General features: G+C 34.2%; 2 protein-coding genes across 3 annotated transcripts; one reads left to right on the forward strand and one right to left on the reverse strand.

The window, feature by feature from the left end:
• The first annotated feature begins 582 nt into the window (after positions 1 to 582).
• Positions 583 to 7614, forward strand: LOC131596503 (long chain base biosynthesis protein 1-like). Its single transcript, XM_058869163.1, has 13 exons — positions 583 to 803; positions 933 to 1156; positions 1271 to 1365; positions 2409 to 2500; positions 2960 to 3053; positions 3141 to 3213; positions 3290 to 3422; positions 4494 to 4668; positions 5134 to 5274; positions 5360 to 5455; positions 6487 to 6628; positions 6802 to 6929; positions 7027 to 7614. The coding sequence occupies exons 2-13, from the start codon at positions 1048 to 1050 to the stop codon at positions 7201 to 7203; spliced, it is 1455 nt and encodes a 484-aa protein (XP_058725146.1). The 5' UTR covers positions 583 to 803; positions 933 to 1047; the 3' UTR covers positions 7204 to 7614.
• Positions 7615 to 8617: 1003 nt separating this feature from the next.
• LOC131596504 (uncharacterized) lies at positions 8618 to 17575 on the reverse strand. 2 transcript variants are annotated; one of them, XM_058869165.1, is made up of 3 exons: positions 17008 to 17575; positions 10093 to 10812; positions 8618 to 9337 (listed from the first exon to the last, which is right to left on the reverse strand). In XM_058869165.1, the coding sequence occupies exons 1-3, from the start codon at positions 17021 to 17023 to the stop codon at positions 8832 to 8834; spliced, it is 1242 nt and encodes a 413-aa protein (XP_058725148.1). In that variant the 5' UTR covers positions 17024 to 17575; the 3' UTR covers positions 8618 to 8831. The 2 variants fall into 2 exon arrangements, with proteins under 2 accessions (XP_058725148.1, XP_058725147.1); XM_058869164.1 differs by lacking the exon at positions 17008 to 17575 and having other exon boundaries at positions 10093 to 11054.
• Between the last annotated feature and the right edge of the window lie 1115 nt (positions 17576 to 18690).

Below are 18690 nucleotides of genomic sequence, written 5' to 3' on the forward strand. Positions count from 1 at the left end.
GTACCCACCCGAATCTGCCCCGAAGTTGACGGGGAAAACTCGTTTTGACTGAGTTTGGGTTCGGGTTCGGGTTTGGGTTTTCCCCAATTATAAAATATGGGGACGTGTCGGGTAATGGGGACACTAGTACCCACCCCGAACCCGTCCCGTTTATTTCAACATGTACATTATTTATATTTCATAATTTATATTAATAAATATGTGGTTGATTTTTGATAATTTGATTTGTATTTATTATTTTAAATATTTAAAATGTATGTATGAAATTTTTTGAGATTGTTTTATTTTGTTATTTATAATGTAATTTGATTTTTGAAAAAGTAAATATTTTTATTAAAAAATTGATTTTACGAAATAGATGGTGTTGGGGCGGGGATACCCGAACCCAATTCAAACCCGTTTGAGACGGATTTGAGTTTTAATTCTCCATCCTCGTTTAGATTTGGGGTGGGGAACGGAGATTGATTGGGAATTCGGACTTGAATTTGGAGAACGTAAAAACCGTCTCCGACCCGCCTTGTTGTCATGCCTACCTCCATTTCACCAAAACAAAAAAACATATGTTAAAAGTTTTAGAAGCTCCGAAAGGAAGAAAAGACAAATTTTTTCCATTGAAAAGTAAATAAAAAAAGTCAATAAGGAAGAAACGAGGAAGAACCAAATCAGAACATCGATAACCAAAACCCCGATCAACCACCATTCCTCGGCCGCCGAAATCGAACACAGACGCGAGCTCCCTACAATCTACATAGCAATTTCTCCCCCATTTTCTTCCGATTCCGAATCTCGCTTCTCATCGCCAAGTAAGTTCCGTGCTTTTGCTTCATTCATGAAACGCGCGTTTTTCAGATTCTGATTCAAAATTGAAAATCAATTCGTTGATTCTACGTGTTATTCGGAATATAAATCTTTGATTTTCGTATATCGTGCAGGATTTACATGCTTCACGATTTCAGAAAATCGTGAAATTTGATTTGACTTGAGGGAATGCACATGCATGAGTGATTTTGAAAGCTTCATTGCTTATTTGATTGAGATATTTAGATAATGATGACCTCATCGGTTCTCAATTTCGTGAACACTACATTAGATTGGGTGACATATGCTTTAGATGCTCCTTCTACCAGAGCAGTGGTTTTTGGATTCAATATCGGTGGTAATTTTTCGTGTTCTGTATGAAATTTATTTTATTTCTTTTACTTTATGGACGATTATGAGTGCGAGTCATACTAATTTGTTAATTTTCTTCGATTTTATGTTGTGTTTGAAGGACATTTGTTTATCGAAGTTTTTCTCTTGGTGGTTATACTTTTCTTGCTTTCCCAGAAAAGTTACAAGCCTCCTAAAAGGCCTTTGACAAACAAGGTCAGTTTCTACTTTCTCTGTGTTTATGTGCAATTTTTTGTTTGTTATATATGTATTCAATTTTTTTGTTGTTTTAGGAGTGTGTGTTTTAGCTGTGTGGAGCTGTATATGGCTAGTGGTAGACTTTTCTGTGAAAATAAAGTTGGCATTTGTTAAGTTATTAATGCTATGAGACTTCAGTTTTTATGATAAAATGACCTCATTTTGCCTAATTTCCGTGTTGAGCTAGTATGGGTAATAAGTATGCTGTTTAGTTGAGAAGTGGTTTTCCATTAATGTTTAGATTTTAGAATTTATCCATACAATTAATGGTATGTTAGGAACTGCATTTGTGTTGACATTCTCGTGTCCCAATTAATGGTATGTTTGGAACTGCGTTTGTGTTGACATTCTCGAATCCCAATGCATTGTAAACGGGAAAATAAAGTAGCTACTATATGTAGCTTACATGGCATCATATCTAACCTAATTCTACCAAATGCAACACTATACCAAACAAAAACTAAGCGTGTGTTTGGTTATACGGCGAATAAAATTGATTTTGAATGAATTCACCATGTAAAATTGATTAATGATTTATGATTGATAAATTTATGTAGAAGTGAGTTGAACAGTAAATTTCAATGTAAAAATCACGTTTAAATTCAAAAGTTACAAGTTTTAGCTTCAAGTAGAATCAATTATGGAGGAAGAATTAATTTTACTTTAGAAGAACCAAACACCTCAAAATCATTTCAAAATCAATTCTACTCCTCTAGAATTGTTTTTGGCTCTTCCAAGTTCCAAAAGTTAAACAAAACATACACTAAATGGGGTGCCTCTTGTTATTCTTAATGATGTTGTGAATCTTACAAGATAGATTATCTTTATATTTTTTATGCTGGATTTTTTGTTTTCTTTTACTTTTTTTACAAAAGATAAAGTTACTTACTTACTTGTGGAATCTCTAACCATGTCATTCCATGTCGGTTCTTTTACAATCCAATATTAGAATTATCATGTTGTGTTTTGACATTTTTGAAATTCCTTCTTAATGTGTATAGGAAATTGATGAACTATGTGATGAATGGGTTCCACAACCCCTTATTCCTTCTCTTGATGAAGAGTTGCACTATGAACCACCAGTGCTGGAGAGGTAATTACATTTTCTCTGGTGGTATCACCCTTGGAATTCTTAAATTTATTGCTTCTTCATTTTAATAAAGAAAACTAGTATAAATTAAAAGTTATCCCGTGCGATTTCATAGGTATTTAAATGCTCTCTTCTCATTTTCAATGTCACACATTTTCCTAACCGTTAACTTTTATCATATACTGTGGAGCTGTACGTTTTATTTGAGTTAAAAATAAGGAAGGTTCGTGTTATATTTTGAAAATAGAGAGACTTGTAGTGTTCTAAAGAAGTATTATTGGTCGATGAAGTTTATCTTGATAAGCTTCTATTAATATATTTAAGTACTATTGCTCAATTCATCATGTAAGAGGGAAACATTAGGATTAGCTCATAATTTATGTAAGTTAATGAGTAGGTTATTCTGAAAAAACCACCTTATCTTTTTTGTTTACTCCTGATAACAAGGTATTTCTTATGCAGTGCTGCTGGGCCACATACCATAGTTAACGGTAAAGATGTTGTAAATTTTGCATCAGCAAACTATCTCGGGCTGATAGGTCATCAAAAGTTACTTGTAAGGAAATAATCCCATATAAATAAATTAATTCTTTTTTTTGGGGCACTGATCTGATATAGTGACTATGTTTACTTTATCTTGCAGGACTCATGTTCGTCTGCATTAGAGAAATATGGTGTTGGTTCTTGTGGTCCCCGTGGGTTTTATGGAACAATTGGTAAGGTTCAATCTTAAAGTTTGTTTTTGAGGAAATGCATCCTCCCTTTCCCTTATGATACTCTTCCTCTGCCCAGATGTCCATCTTGACTGTGAAGCGAGAGTAGCGAAATTTTTAGGGACGCCTGATTCAATTCTGTACTCTTATGGACTTTCGACCATGTTCAGTGCTATTCCTGCATTCTCTAAAAAAGGAGATATAATTGTGGCGTAAGTATGCATAGCTTATCTTTTAATATCTACTATGCAATCTTGTTCAATTTTTCTTCAGATTTTTTGGCATTTTGGCAAATGGCCATTGATAGCCATATACCACATATAGAACTACTTGGATGGTTTTATAGTATTATTTTGAATTCTTTATTGAATAAACCTTTATTGAATAAACCATCAATTTAGTCCCTAAACTATAACTCTTTATTCAATTTAGTCCAAAGTAGTCAATAGCAGCGCTATCCCGCTATAGCGGAGTGGAGGCTGACCATTATGGGAAGAGCTTTAGTGGTGCAGAACACTATAGCGGCCGCTATAGGGTAAAAAGTGGGATAGCTGAGCAGAGTGGTTCCCAGCCCGAAGCAGTTTCTGGCCCACTATTCTTTTCACCTTTAAGAAACTGAAATTACCCCTTAAATTTACAATTTTTAAGGGTAATTTTGGGGTTTTCAATCTCATTTGAGTTAAAGACTCAACCTTGACCTTTCTTCATAGTCTGTTTATGCACTTCAAAAGTAATGTGTGCCTTGATTTATGAATATTTTTATGAGTTGAGTTATTTGTTTAATTTTATATTTAAGACATGTTTATAATTATTATATGTAATTCATCGAAAAAATGATCAAATAGAGTGGTCATCCCACTATACGCTATCCCGATATCTCACTTTTGGGGTCAGCCGCTCCGTGTCGCTATCCGGGAATGTCTGCTCTGATTTAGTTTTCAACCTAAATAAATATAATTAGTCCTTAAATGATATGAAATCCATCAATTTATCCCCTAACATCCTAATAGCAGAGACTAAATTGACGGATTTTATATAATTTAGGGACTACTTATTATAATTATATAGTTTAGGGAGGAAAGGAAGTGATAGTCTAGAGACTAGATTGATGGTTTATCCGTTCTTTATTAGAATGGTGCAAAGAATGATCTGAGTTCTTCTCCATCCATTTTATTTTTCAAAATGTATTAAATATTGTCACTTAGCACCTGTTGATTATTGGAGGCGTTAACCTGCTGTTTCAAAGGTTCAAGTTTCATACATAAGTTTATTCCTTTTAACAGAGACGAGGGAGTCCACTGGGGAATACAAAATGGCCTTTATCTTTCTAGAAGCACAGTCGTATATTTTAAGCACAATGACATGGATTCTTTAAGTAAAACTTTAGAGAACATTACTTCCAAATATAAGGGGACAAAAAATTTGAGGCGTTATATTGTCGTTGAAGCTCTCTACCAGGTAGATCCCGTCTTTCATTTATCTTTTTTGTTAGCTTTACATATCTATACCATGTTTCCAATGGAACGCTTATAACTTTAGGTTTAAAAGCAATCAGCTTTTCTAATTGCTTGCTTCTTCTTGCAACTTGTGGCATTGGTAAATTGTGCTATACAAACTACTGTTTCTGCTGAGATAGTACAGTATTTAACAAATGAAATTTGAATATGTATATATATGAAGGATTGAAGTAAAACTTTGAGCCTGTTGGTGTTACTGACTGTTAGATTAGTGTCTATTTAGTACAATGTTATTACTCAACAGAGTATTGTTACTTGCCCTGGTTTTCTCAACCATTGAGTTGTAATAGTTATTTTTTCTGTTGTTGTCATACTAACACCTTTTATGCTCATATACCTTACCTGCATGCAAACTAAAATTGCTTGTCAGTAAACTATTGACATATGTTTCCTTGAATTTTTACAGAATTCTGGCCAAATAGCACCCTTAGATGAGATCATTAAATTGAAGGAAAAATATCGTTTTCGTATTTTATTGGATGAGAGCAACTCGTTTGGTGTACTTGGAAGTTCTGGAAGAGGTCTCACCGAACACTATGGAGTACCAGTATGTACTGAAAAAAATTCTGTTTGGGTGTGAATATATATTCAAATCTGTATTGCTATTAATGATTTTTGGTTGTGTGCTGCAGGTTGAGAAATTAGATCTTATAACTGCTGCTATGGGACATGCATTGGCCACAGAAGGAGGATTCTGCACCGGAAGTGCAAGAGTTATAGATCACCAAGTATGGTAGTGTTATCTATGATAATGAATCATGACCATCTTAGATTTCCATGTATGCTGAACATAAGAAGAGAGGAAATATTCTAAATATGGAAATTAAGAATTTATTTCCTCTAGACTCAAACTTAAGTAATAAAGATAGTCATGTTTGGTTGTCCATAATATAAACAGCTTATAATTAATGTACTATACTTAATGCTATTATTCAACTAACCGTAGCATAGATAAATAAGTTGAGTTGGATGTGTGACAAGAGTATAGACGGGATAGAATTATAAATGATAACATTAGAGAGAGAATTGAGATGACACTTATCGTGGAAAAGATGATGGAAACTCGGCTTAGGTGGTTTGGGCCGGTAGAGAGAAGACCTGGACATTTTGTAGTAAGGAAGCTAGAACAGATTGGCAATAGTCAGAAATTACTAGAGGCATAGGAAGATTATGAAAAACAATAAGAGAAACTATTAAGAAAAATTTAGAGATTAATGAGCTGGATAGAAACATGATATATGATAGAATATTATGGCGTTGTCTAATACTTGTAAGTTGTAGCTGACCCTACTAAATGAGATATGGCTAGGTCGTTGTTGTTGATTCAATTAATGTTCTCATGAAACAAATACCACTCAATTAATTCTCTCATGAAACAAGTTTCAAAGGAAGTTAAACAAAGAGAAATTATAGTTTGAAGAATGCAATTTTTTTAATGGTGAACAGATCAGTACACTTTGAATTTGGTTGGGTATGTACTCATGATCTAATCATCCAATACCATATCACGTTTTTATAATAGTTTTTAAAAAAATTTAAATAGATTGTGTCTAACTTGTATCCAACCAAAACTCATGGGTCTCAGAATTTATCTTTTTCAAGGAACCTTTTTCATTTTTTTTCTTCCAATTTTCCTTCATCAATCCCTGAATTTGCATGATGGAAATATTGTGCATCACTAGGTGATTGGTTGATGATTGCTGCTATTATTTCACATCCATTTCCATGCTCTAATATTTCTCTGTTTCAACAATGACAGCGATTGAGTAGCTCTGGCTATGTCTTTTCTGCTTCTTTGCCTCCATATCTTGCAAGCGCTGCAATTACAGCTATTGATGTTCTTGACGAAAATCCCAATCTGCTAACAAAATTGAAGAACAACATTACTGTGTTAAGGAAAGGTAGGCTTTGATCTCACTGCTATTTTCGTGAATGGAACTGTATTGCAGTAGTGTCCATGATTTGGCTTGTGCGCAACAGTTTGAATGACTGTTATTTACGCCTTTGCCTGCAAATAACGCAAGATTTTTATAAATTAAGAACTTTGATTCTTACATAACATTGGCTACTGCAGGGTTGTCGAAAATACCAAGCTTCACAATTGCAAGTCATCCAGAATCACCAATTGTTTATTTGAGATTAAAGAAGTCAACAGGTTCCTTGAAAGATGATCTACATCTGCTTGAAAATATTGCCGAGCGTGTAAGAAATGCAGTTGGAAGATGTGTATTTTCTTTTTTCGATTGAACAATGTTCATTATATTCAATTTTGTTGGTACTTAATTTTGCGTATTCACAGGTTTTGAAAGAAGATTCTGTATTTGTGGCAACTTCAAGAAGATCAACACTGGACAAGTGTAAATTGCCTATAGGAATTAGATTATTTGTTTCTGCAGGCCATGAAGAGTCTGATCTTCACAAAGCATCTGAATCATTGGAAAGGGTTGCCGCATTAGTCCTCGGCAATCGTAATTGAAAGTTGTACTGTACACCTCTCTTCTTTTTCTTTTCATGTTCTAAAATGTCAGTTCTATTCAACTTTTAGCTGAGAAATTTTGAAATCCTAGCAGATAAAGGAGTTTCCGTAGTTGGTAATTTATGTAATAGTTTCTGGGCTAGCTTAGGGTAACGATTTTTTCGGGCATGCTATTCTTTGATATGTGTTGAGTGGTGGAATAAGGATTTAAGTTTCTAATCATCATTTGGGAAATGCTTATAAATTACATTAGGCTTAATTTTTTTTGGTTGACTCCTTGTATATCAATTTCAATATTACATTATTATTTCATTAGTTAATTGTTCATCAAGATTGCTGAAGGTCCAAACCATTGTGTGCAAACCGAATCAATGTTTCCCTAATACGTAAGTCAACTTTCCCTTATTTTTATTTAATTGTATTTTTGGTCTCCTATTTTATCAGAGACAAAAATGAACCCCTCATATCGAAATTCAATATTTTAGTTCCTCATTATTTGTTGCAATTTTGGTCCAACCTATATTTTTAACCCCAAAAATGGCGATTTTTGATGCAAAAGTTGTGATTTAGTGTCTCAATTGTAAATTTGAAGGGAAGATATCACTTTTAGTGCGGAATAAAATAATCAATTTTATGTTTAAAACTAGTAGTACTATTTATGGAGGGAAATTATGGGTTAGGATTAAAATTGCAATACATTTGATAATTGCATCCTTACTCTTTCTTCTAGTTTTTGTGCGAAATTTTTAAAATGTTTTCTGTTTTTTAATACATCTCCGAAAATATTAAATTTCATTTTTTTTTAAATAAATGAAAAATGACCTTTCTTAAACTATTGTTCCTATCTTTCTAGAGGGTAAGTTTCTACGGGCTGGCCCAAGTTTTTATTGAAAATCTTTTTGATGAAGTTGTAGAGAAAGCAAGAACAAATAAGAGACAGACAGGGAAAAGATTAACTAAATAAATATGTTAAGTTAATTTGGAAATTTGACATATCTTTTTTTTACAGTAACTTAACATAAATAATTTCAATGTGAGCATTAGATTATTTCAAATTTTGGCTTAGTATCAGGCCTTATTATTTTTCTTTTCTATATCACGTAACTGAGGATTCACTTGTTTAGTGCTGCACTGTGTTTCCTAGAAAATCATATACTTAACGAACCTCACGACGATTGTGTGATTTTATTTTATTATTTTTTTTAAAATATAATGCAACGCATAACACTTTGTCCTTCCCAATTGGAGTTTGTTATAAATAGTTTAATAATAAAATGCAACACATAACACCTCTCTCTTTTGCAATTGGAGTTTGTTGAAAGGTGCATCGAAACCAATATAAGTGTATAGAATATTAAGACTATGTTAGTTAGGATTATGAATATTATTTTAATTACATGCATGAACCTTTAAAATGAGAATAGTTGATTAAAATTATTTGTAGTAATGCAGGTACACACACCAAGCCACCGACTGCTTTAGTTTTGGTGAAATACATCTATCAAATAAATAAGTGATTATATTAAGGGATTATCTACCGACAAATATTTAACTGCATAAACAAACACAAACTTAATAGCTGAAACAAAATAACTACATGTGGTTTATACATTTTTTTTTACAGTAACCTATGATAAAGACACTGAGTATGGTGATTTTTCTGAACCATCTAACACAATTTCAAACAAATCAGCTTCAGACTCTTCATCAAAATCAAATACTACATTATTATTATTCCCACCGTTGTTATTTCCTTTCGTCGTGGATCGATTCTGCCACGGCGAATCAATCCTTCCCATGGAGAATAGTTCCTTACTGTCATCAAATCCAAGTGTAGCACCAGGGGAATGTACAAGTGGCGCTACGAAACATGGATTCGGCGTTCTTTGCGCATTTGCAGGCGCGTATTTGAATGCAACTTGTCCGAAATTAACTAAAACCATAATGTCGATATTTGCAGCAATTGTTGGACAGAGTGGTGTGCTGAATTCCTCTGATTGACAGTGAATTACATGCACCAATTCTGAATCTAATGTGAAGAAAACTTTCTTTTTTCTTGGATCATATCCACAACCAATTACTGTGTTAGTTCCTATCCATTGTGGTTTGTCTGACTCATATACAAGTTTCATTCCTGTCACCAAATTTTATAATTAAATGTCTATGACGGAAACAGAAATTGAAACAAGGTTTGTAAAAGTGTGAATGAGTATATATAAAATTAAAACAATAATGTACAACATTGTAGTTAGTATATAACACTGACACTTCTGATAACGTTCGATATCTAAAACATTCGATGTCTAACATGACACTGAATCAAGAAATTTTATTTCTTAAATATTATTATCAACATCGACGCGTCAATATTAATGTCGAGTAAACTATATCAAACATTACATGGAGGGCTTTCCCATTGTTGTTCTTTTAGGTTGGAATGAAAATTTGTCTTTAGTTAGGTTATTGTTCCCTTTCTTTCACATCACCAAAAAGCTAAAAACTCTTACCTTTTTGTTGTTTAGCAAACCTAAAGTTGTGTTTCTCTAATTTTTTACTTTTGAGATACATTTAAGAGATTGATATCTTTCAACCGATATTTGATGAGACACTTCGAAAACTCGATTATTTGCTATTGTGTCACATCATGTTGACAACTAAAATCTCTACAACACTGACACTTTTAACTAAAAGCATGTTTAATGTCTGACACATGTTAACACCTAACCCAGACACATGTGATTATTATTCAATTTATTCATTTTCGTTATGTCTATGTTAGATTAAAACATTTCTTACCTATAAATTGTGAATATGTGTAGCATTTTATTAGTGTCAAATGGTAAATAAAATGAAAATGGAAAAGGTAAAAGGTAGAAAATTCATTATTACCATCAAGAAAAACAGAACCATTGGAGTTGAACCCTATGCTTCTAGGGTAACTTCCTGGAACTCTCAAAGGAACACCTCCACCACAACTCAACCCTAATGACACCATCACAGATCCATCTTTTCCTTCATCTTTCATTTCTTCAACACTTTTCAAATCACCTTCATCATTCAAACCATCTCCAATAAGCAGCTTTGTCTTCTCCCCTTCTCTTCTCCCAACCATTTCACAATCATCTCCACCACAAGAATACAATATAGTAACTTCAAAATAAGCTTCTTGTGGAAAAACATGGCTCCCTAAACTAGGACCAGGAAGAGGCAAACAAGTCCTAACAACAGAATGAGCATTCATTAAAGCATTGTTTGGATAAAAAAAACACTTTTTCAAACCAGGATTAAGCCTAATCTTCTGCATGAATTCATTTGAACCTTGACACACTTCCCAACTTATCTCAACCTCATTTTCTTCTCTTCCATATTCATTCCCTCCTCGTCCACAAGCTCCTAAAAGGGTTGATTTTTTTGATGACATATAATCACTTTTGTAGCTAGTGAAAGCAAATCTTGACCATCCATTTTCAACAGCATCAGAAGCTAGATATGGATGATCAAACCAACTGAACAAATCACTGCTCTTTCTTTTGTTCAAACTATTTGATTCAACGAAGTTCTTTTGATCTTTCTTGTGATGACATAGCCTCCAAATGAAAATGAGTAAAACTGTTGAAACACAACCAGTTAAAGCTGCTACTATAGCAACATGTATGTGCATCAAATGACTCATCAATTCAGATTCTTTTGCTCTTTTTTGCTTCAATTTGTTAATCATATAAATGAAGAAAAGTAGTGAAGGTGGATCAGAAAATGTAGTAGTTCATATCTTTTGAAAGTTCCTTTTGAGTTTAGAGTTTATGGGAACCCACAAACATACATTAAAAACCAATAAATTTGTTTGCTGTTATAAGACATCTTTTTGAGCATGTTACTGCTCTTATTATTATTTTTGTCCACCTCAACATTTCTATGCTAAATTTTAAAATGATAGGAACTTGGTTCAAAATGTTTCTGGTGGACTAACACGATATCCAATAGTGCAACTTATTTTTGGGTTTTTTGTGGAACCGATTAAACCAGATCATCTTGAAGCAACTCACTCAATTTTCATTCCAATTGTGCAACTCTTAAAAACTCATATTAGGTCTCACATCTTTTTTTTTTTTTTTGGAATAAGTAAACTTTTATTAATTCCAAAAAACAGATGATACACGCCGATCCAATGATCCAGGCCCAAGTTATCAAGTACACTATCAGCAAAGCATTAAATTATACTATCTCCACTAGCATTGATATGAATTTTCAACTTTTTAGCTAGCATGATTCTACCTATGACACTCTCGGTTATCTTCCTAGTAACATCAAGGTTTGGACTGTTGTTCTTGAAGATTATCTCATTCCTTGCCTGCCAAATGTGATATACCGTTTCAGCAAGATTGATTCGTAGAATTTCTCGACGCCATCCTTTTTTAGCTAACTCCTCTATGAGCCATCTTTTCTCTGTATCCCAATCAGAACCATATCGTGTGTATCCATTCCAATCAAGCATTCGGTGCCATATGAAACCTGTAAAAGCACAGTCAAAGAATAGATGATTTAATGTTTCATACTGCAAGCAGAAACAGCAATATTTTTCGTGAATGATCCCAAATTTCTCCAATCTATCCTTTGTACCCAGCCTGCCCCATAAAGCCAACCACAAAATGAATTTAGCCCTTGGTCTTGCCCGGTTTTGGTAGAACAAATGCTTCCAAGGAACCATAATACTTTCTCCACAAAGACTATTGTAAATGGCAGCAGTATTGAATACTTTCGAGGCTTCAGCTTTCTCCCATGCCACATTATTCTGGGTGTATGTGCGACACTTCAAAATAGAATTCAACATCCAAGAGCTAGTATGTTGAACTTGCCATGAGAGAATTGAGTTACCCTTCAGAAAGTATATATCCAACCATCTTATCCAGAGCTTATCATTTTTATTGTGTATATTCCACAACAATTTCATAATGGTTGCCTTGTTCCAAAATATAAGTTTTTTAAAATTCAGGCCCCCTGCATTCCTTGGTTCACAGGTATTTTCCCAAGACACCAATGCTTTCCTCCCATCCGTTTTGGCAGACCAAAGAAAATTCCGACATAAAGCCTCAATCTTCTGAATTACTTTCTTAGGTAGGGGAAATACACTCATCCAGTAATTGGTAATCGAAATCAGGACACTTTGAACAAGTTGTTGTCTACCAGCATAACTCAAAAACTTCACAGACCAGTGCTGAATCCTTGCAATCATCTTGTCGATAAGTGGTTGGCATTGTATAACTGATAGTTTCCTACTAGTGAGAGGTACACCCAGGTACCGTATAGGCAGTTTGCCCTCAATACAGCCAGTGGATTCTTTAATAGCTTGCTGTTCCTCATATCCAGTCCCTCCAAAAAACACCTTACATTTATCTGGATTAGCCTTTAAACCAGTTTCCTCAGAGAAGCTATGAAACACTGCCATCATGGTTTGCACTGAAAGAACATCTCCCCTGGCAAACAACATAAGATCATCAGCAAAACATATGTTGGTGATATTCAATTTTGCACATCTGGGATGATATTTAAAGTCCCTATTCTCCTTAAGTTCCATCATACACCTGTGAAGGTATTCCATGACCAGAACAAATAAAAGAGGTGACACAGGGTCACCCTGCCTCAGACCCCTCTTAGCTTTCAGGATACCACTTACTTGACCATTAATCAAATACCTGTAGGAGACTGTTTTGACTGCTAGCATAATCCAGTCAATGAACTGATTTGGAAAGCTCAATTCTATCATGATAGTTTCCAGGGCATCCCAACAGACTGTATCATAGGCTTTTTGTAAGTCAATCTGGATGGTACATCTAGGAGAAATATGCTTCCTATTGTACCCTCTAATTAACTCATGTGTCATCAGTATATTATCATGAATACTTCTTCCTGCCATAAAAGCAGTTTGACTATCATGTATGATAGAGGCCATAACCTTGTTCATTCTTGCAGTCAAGATTCTTGAGATGATCTTGTAAATAGTTGAGCAGCAAGCTATAGGTCTCATTTCCTTCATGGTTGAGGCATCCTTGTGCTTGGGAATTAAAGTTACCAGAGCACAATTTGCAGCTTTATACAATCTCTTGTGAACAAAAAAATCTTGCACAGCATCAATGACATCCCTCTTGATAATACACCAACCTGACTTGAAGAATTTTCCATTAAATCCATCAGGGCCAGGTGCTTTGTTATCACCCATACCTTTGAGGGCCTGCCATATTTCCTCCTCAGTCACTGGCTTTATGAGGGACATTTGTTGCTCTCTATCCAATTGAGGACCTTTCCTCAGGATATTGATATTTATGTGCTTCCTGTTCTGGTTCTCAGTACCAATTAAGTTTCTATAAAACTGCAAAACCTCATTCTCCAAGTCTCTGTGCTCAGTCAGAGTTTCCCCTTGCTGGTTCTTTAAACTGAGAATTGCAGTCTGCTTGTTTTTTGCCTTTAGATTAGCAAAAAAATACGCATTATTGCCATCACCTAACTGAATCCAGTCAATCTTGGCCTTTTGTTGCAGAATTTTCTCTTCCAACTCAGACTGTTTCAGCAATTCCTCAGTCCAATGCTTCACCATCCTACAATGATCAGGATTTCTAATATCAGATTGGAGCAATTTTTGGGCCTGTTCCAGCTTCTCACGACAGTCTTGGATTTTCCTAACCTCCTCATTGGCAGCTTTATTAAGAGCTCTCATGACAGGTTGTAGTCTAATCAGTTTCCTCCAAAGTCTAAACATTGGATTTCCCACAAGTTCTTGTTGCCAACTATTCCTCAATTTCTCAATATATTCTGGAACTACATTCAGAAATTGGTATCTCCTTCTTTGTAAGCGCATTGTTGTGGTCTCTAAACTGAGTTTCAGGGGAGAATGGTCAGAGATGTGAGATTGGAGGATCTCAACAACACTGTCTTGGTATTTACTGAACCATTGTCTGTTGCACAGAGCCCTGTCTATCCTTGAGTAGATTAAATCCTCAGCATGTTTGTTTGACCAGGTAAAATGAGGACCCTTGGTGTCATGTTCAAACAAACCTAAAGTCTCCATCATATCTTCCAAATCCCTGTATTCGACCTCATGGACTTGAGCCCCTCCAATTCTGTCGTTACTCCTTAATACATTATTGTAATCACCAATAATGATCCATGGCTTAGAGATAAATCTCCCAATGGTATGCAGATCAGCCCAAAGCTTCCTTCTATTTGCCAACTGGTTTTGAGCATATATTATAGTTAGAAAATGAGAGAACTCATCCCTGTTAGTAGCTACTTCACAATGAAGATATTGATCAGATGCTTCTAACTCTTTGATGTGCCAAATCCTGTGATCCCAACCAAGCCAGATTCTACCATTTAAGTGATACGCATAATTGTCCAAAAACTGCCAGTCTAAACCCAGATGTTTCCTACTTTCCTCTTTATTATTATGTTTTACTCTAGGTCTCACATCTTTACTTTATATATTAACATTTTATTGATATTAAATTTTATTTGCTTTAAAATAATAATTTAAATAATTTAATTTTAAATTAATATAAAATAAATAAAATTAAAATTAAACATAAAATTTAAAATAATAATTAAAATTAATCTCAAATACATGACATATAATTAAAAACAATAAAAATAAATAATATAACAGAATTACTCAAATTTAATTTTCATCATTCTCTTGTCCAAAATGTTCTCAAATATGCTCGACTAGATCTCCTTGAAGTTGACGATGAACTTGTTTTTCACGAAGACCTGCTCTTTTTTGTAGTCGTGTTGCAAGATTCAGGACCGCTAAATGTTTCAATTGTTGAGTACATGTCATCTACATTATCATAAGAGTAATCAAAATCACCTCCATATGTGTGTCGTTCGTCTTCAACAATCATGTTATACAATATATGATGTAAGCATATATGGTATGCTTGAGGGTTTTCATATGCCAGACACGCGCTGGGCCACGTATAATTGCAAATCGAGAATGAAGCACTCCAATTGGCCGCTTCACATCCTTTCTAGTTGATTCTTGATGTTGAGCAAGTAGTTTTCTCTTTTCTCCCCGCGACATTGAAATGGTCTTGACAAATGTAGCCCACTCATGATATATAACATCCGCTAAATAAAACCCAATATTATACGATGTTCCATTGGTTGTATAGTTCATAGTGGGAGAATGTCCTTCCAAAATATCGTTAAACACATTGGATTGATTTAGCATCTTAATGTCATTGTTTGAACCTGCTGTCGCGGCCGGCAAAATTAACAGAGTCGCCATCGATATTTATTTGTTCCTAAAGAACGGGGAAAATGTCGAATAAAACCTACAAAGGAAAGGGAATGGTCATCGCAACCATATCGGGTTCGGGAGTCGGTTCCGCGAGGGGAAGGTGTTAGCACCCCTCACGTCCGTTGTACTCAACGGGACCCATTTAATTAGTTATGTGTTTGAGTGTTATCGTGAATCATTTGCTATCTTCTACTTAGTGAGCGAGAAAAAGAAAAGGGGTTTTTATTTTTAGTTTATTGGGGTCGACAAGACATCACGTCTTGTGCCTACGTATTCCCTCGTGCAATGGGAAAGTCAGAGCTCCGTAGTTCAGGGTAGAAAAACCAAGTGTGGGTTGGTTGACTTTAGAAGAATGATGCGTTAGACATCTCAAACATTTGAACTTTGACTTGTTTTGCTCGTCTGAGAGGCTAAGTCTTTGTGTTCGTTTCGTGTTGAAATAGCTAAGGCACATTCATTTTGAAAAGGTTTTCAAAAAGTCGCACAAGGGCGAAAAAGATGGTTTGATGGGTTGAAGTTGTTTTTTATGTGGGTGGCCAGTATTGGATCACAAGTCTAGAACAACCAACAATCCAATTACTAGAAATTGGAGGAACAAAATGTGTTCAACCAATTGTTTTCATCCAAAAGGTTTTCTTATGAAAAGGTGATGTGAAACGAGGTTCACTTATTAAATTTTTTATGCATGGAAGGACGAGTTTTAGACAATAGGTCTAACAACCAACGATCTAAATACTCGGGATTGGATGAGCAAATGGTGCTCAACCAACCTTTTTCACATCCAAATTTATTATGAAAAAAGGTTTTGAAAAAGAAATTGATGTGAGATAAGTGTTTTTGTTCGATTTGATTTGAAATTAATTTGCACAATGAGTTTGAATTATGTACAAGATCTTTTATTCACATGAAGACGTTACCGTACTCGGTAAAGTTGCAATTATTTACAAATTTAACTTAATAAGACTAACTAAACTATATTTTTTTTGTATTATTGATTTTTTATATTTTTTATTTAAATAAATTTAAGCATTTTTTATTCTTTTTTTACTAATTTAATAAAGCTAACTAAAAAGGAGATATGTTTATACTTTTAATATTTGATTTTGCTAGGAAATAAATAAATAGATAAATGCTATAAATTCCTAACTTCATAATAAGAATTTTTTTAATCTCTAATTTGAATTTATCCAGAAAAACAAAGAGAAACAAAAACCAATTTTACATGTAAATAATTACAACACAAACAGTACGTTGGTTCAACAACAAAAATTGTTGCAGCATACTGTACACACGAATCAACCCACATTTCCTTCTTATAATTATACTTCTTCTAATATGACATAAGAACACCTAAGTTTTTCTTGTTATTGAGTTTTGTAAATTTTCTACCCATCACACTTATTAAACCTATTATGAAATATTCTAGCATTTATAAAGAAACAAAATTAAACATTACCCATAAGCACAACAAACATACATGCCATTTTCAAAGAAAAACACAGAGAGAAATTAACCTGGTGGTATCAGCATAGTGACGTGAACAATAGAATGACACAAACGGTGGTAATAGCGGCGTCGTGTTGCTGTACGACGGACTTGGGATTGGAAAGTGTCACTGAAGGATTATGAGATACGAATACCGGAAGTGATTTTGGCCCGCCCGCAACGTCTTCCTCTTTTGTTCTGTTTTTTTTACTCTACTGTGGTTTTGTGTTTGCTACTCACTGATTCACTTTATATATTCTTGTTAAGTTTTTGTGAATAATGTGATGTTGTCATGTTTTGGTTGAGGAAGATAATTGATGGGAGTTTGAATATTTGTTACTGTGGTGATGAATTTTGGTAAGATAAAAATGAAGCCCCTTTGGAATGTTGCTGGAAGTTGGTTTTTAAACCTCAAAATGAGAGAGGGATATATGTGGTGATGCGTGTGGGAGGTTAGAGAGAATTTAGGAGTGGAGATTGACTGATAAATTTGTGGAGTTGAGGATTGACTTAGAAAATCATGGGTTGAGAAAGTCATGGAGTTGAAGAGTAGTGGTACGTGTGAGGGAAACTTTGGAGAGGATTGAATTGGTCTATCAATAATTTAAAGTTAATTAACTAAAAATTCCAACAAAATTTAAATAATTAAAATAAAATTAAGCTGAAAGTGCAGTTAATTATATTTAATTATTTTGGACATTTTGCTGAAAAAACAAAAATAAAAGGACTCGAAAATAAATAAAAATCGGGTGCAAATATGCTCGAAAAATTAAAATGACTGCACCAAAATAATCAACGCAGAATATACTATCGAAAAATAGACAGCTTTGATCAAATTTTGAAATAGAAATGCCCGATTAAAAAGGCCATGACAGGTAAAAAATGAGACCGCTAAAAGAGTAAAAAAAATTAAATAAGCACGCCGGGTTAAACTACGCGACCCGTAGATTAATAAAAATTGACATCGACAAGCTCGATTTTGAAATTTTCCGTCTGCTAATTTTATGTACATTTGAGAATTAATTCAACCGGTCTGTCTATAGATCCAAAAATTTATTCTGCTTGACATTTAGGCATTATGCGAGATAAAATGCATGTTATGATATGCATATGAAGCGAACGTCTGGTAAATGAATGGACTTATATATCGATGGGAAAATTTGGGGTATGACACCTGCAATACCAAAAAATTCATGTCAAATCCATAAGTTTTGTGATGCCACTGCTTTAAGCATGACTGTGGGCTTACCATGATCATTTGGAAATATTCATCATGATTTCCAAGGGAGGCTACAATTTGAAAAAACACATGCCTATGCATTCTGAACCTTCTTCGGAATTGAACATCTGTGTATACGGATTTTCCGAGAAGTAGTCATTGAATAAACGATTGTGCCCTTCTTCACGGCTTCGATCTATCAATGTTCTTCTCTTTGGCCTAGAGGAACTTCCAGATTGATGTTCCTTCTCGAGCATTGACTTTAGTAGTTCTTCATCAGTGTTATCCATAAATTCTTCTTCAATCAAGTTCCAAAAGAGAACATCTGAATGAGAAAATAATGAGAAAATAATGAGAAGAATGGTCATTTATATAGTGATATATGAATAACGGCTAGTATGAATAACGACTAGTTTGAATAGCGGCTAGTTTGAATAACAACATAATATTTATTATAAATTAAATTAGTACTAATGACCATTTTACATAGATG

Source organism: Vicia villosa, linkage group LG4 (genome assembly GCF_029867415.1).
Source record: "Vicia villosa cultivar HV-30 ecotype Madison, WI linkage group LG4, Vvil1.0, whole genome shotgun sequence".
Classification (NCBI taxonomy): domain Eukaryota; kingdom Viridiplantae; phylum Streptophyta; class Magnoliopsida; order Fabales; family Fabaceae; genus Vicia; species Vicia villosa.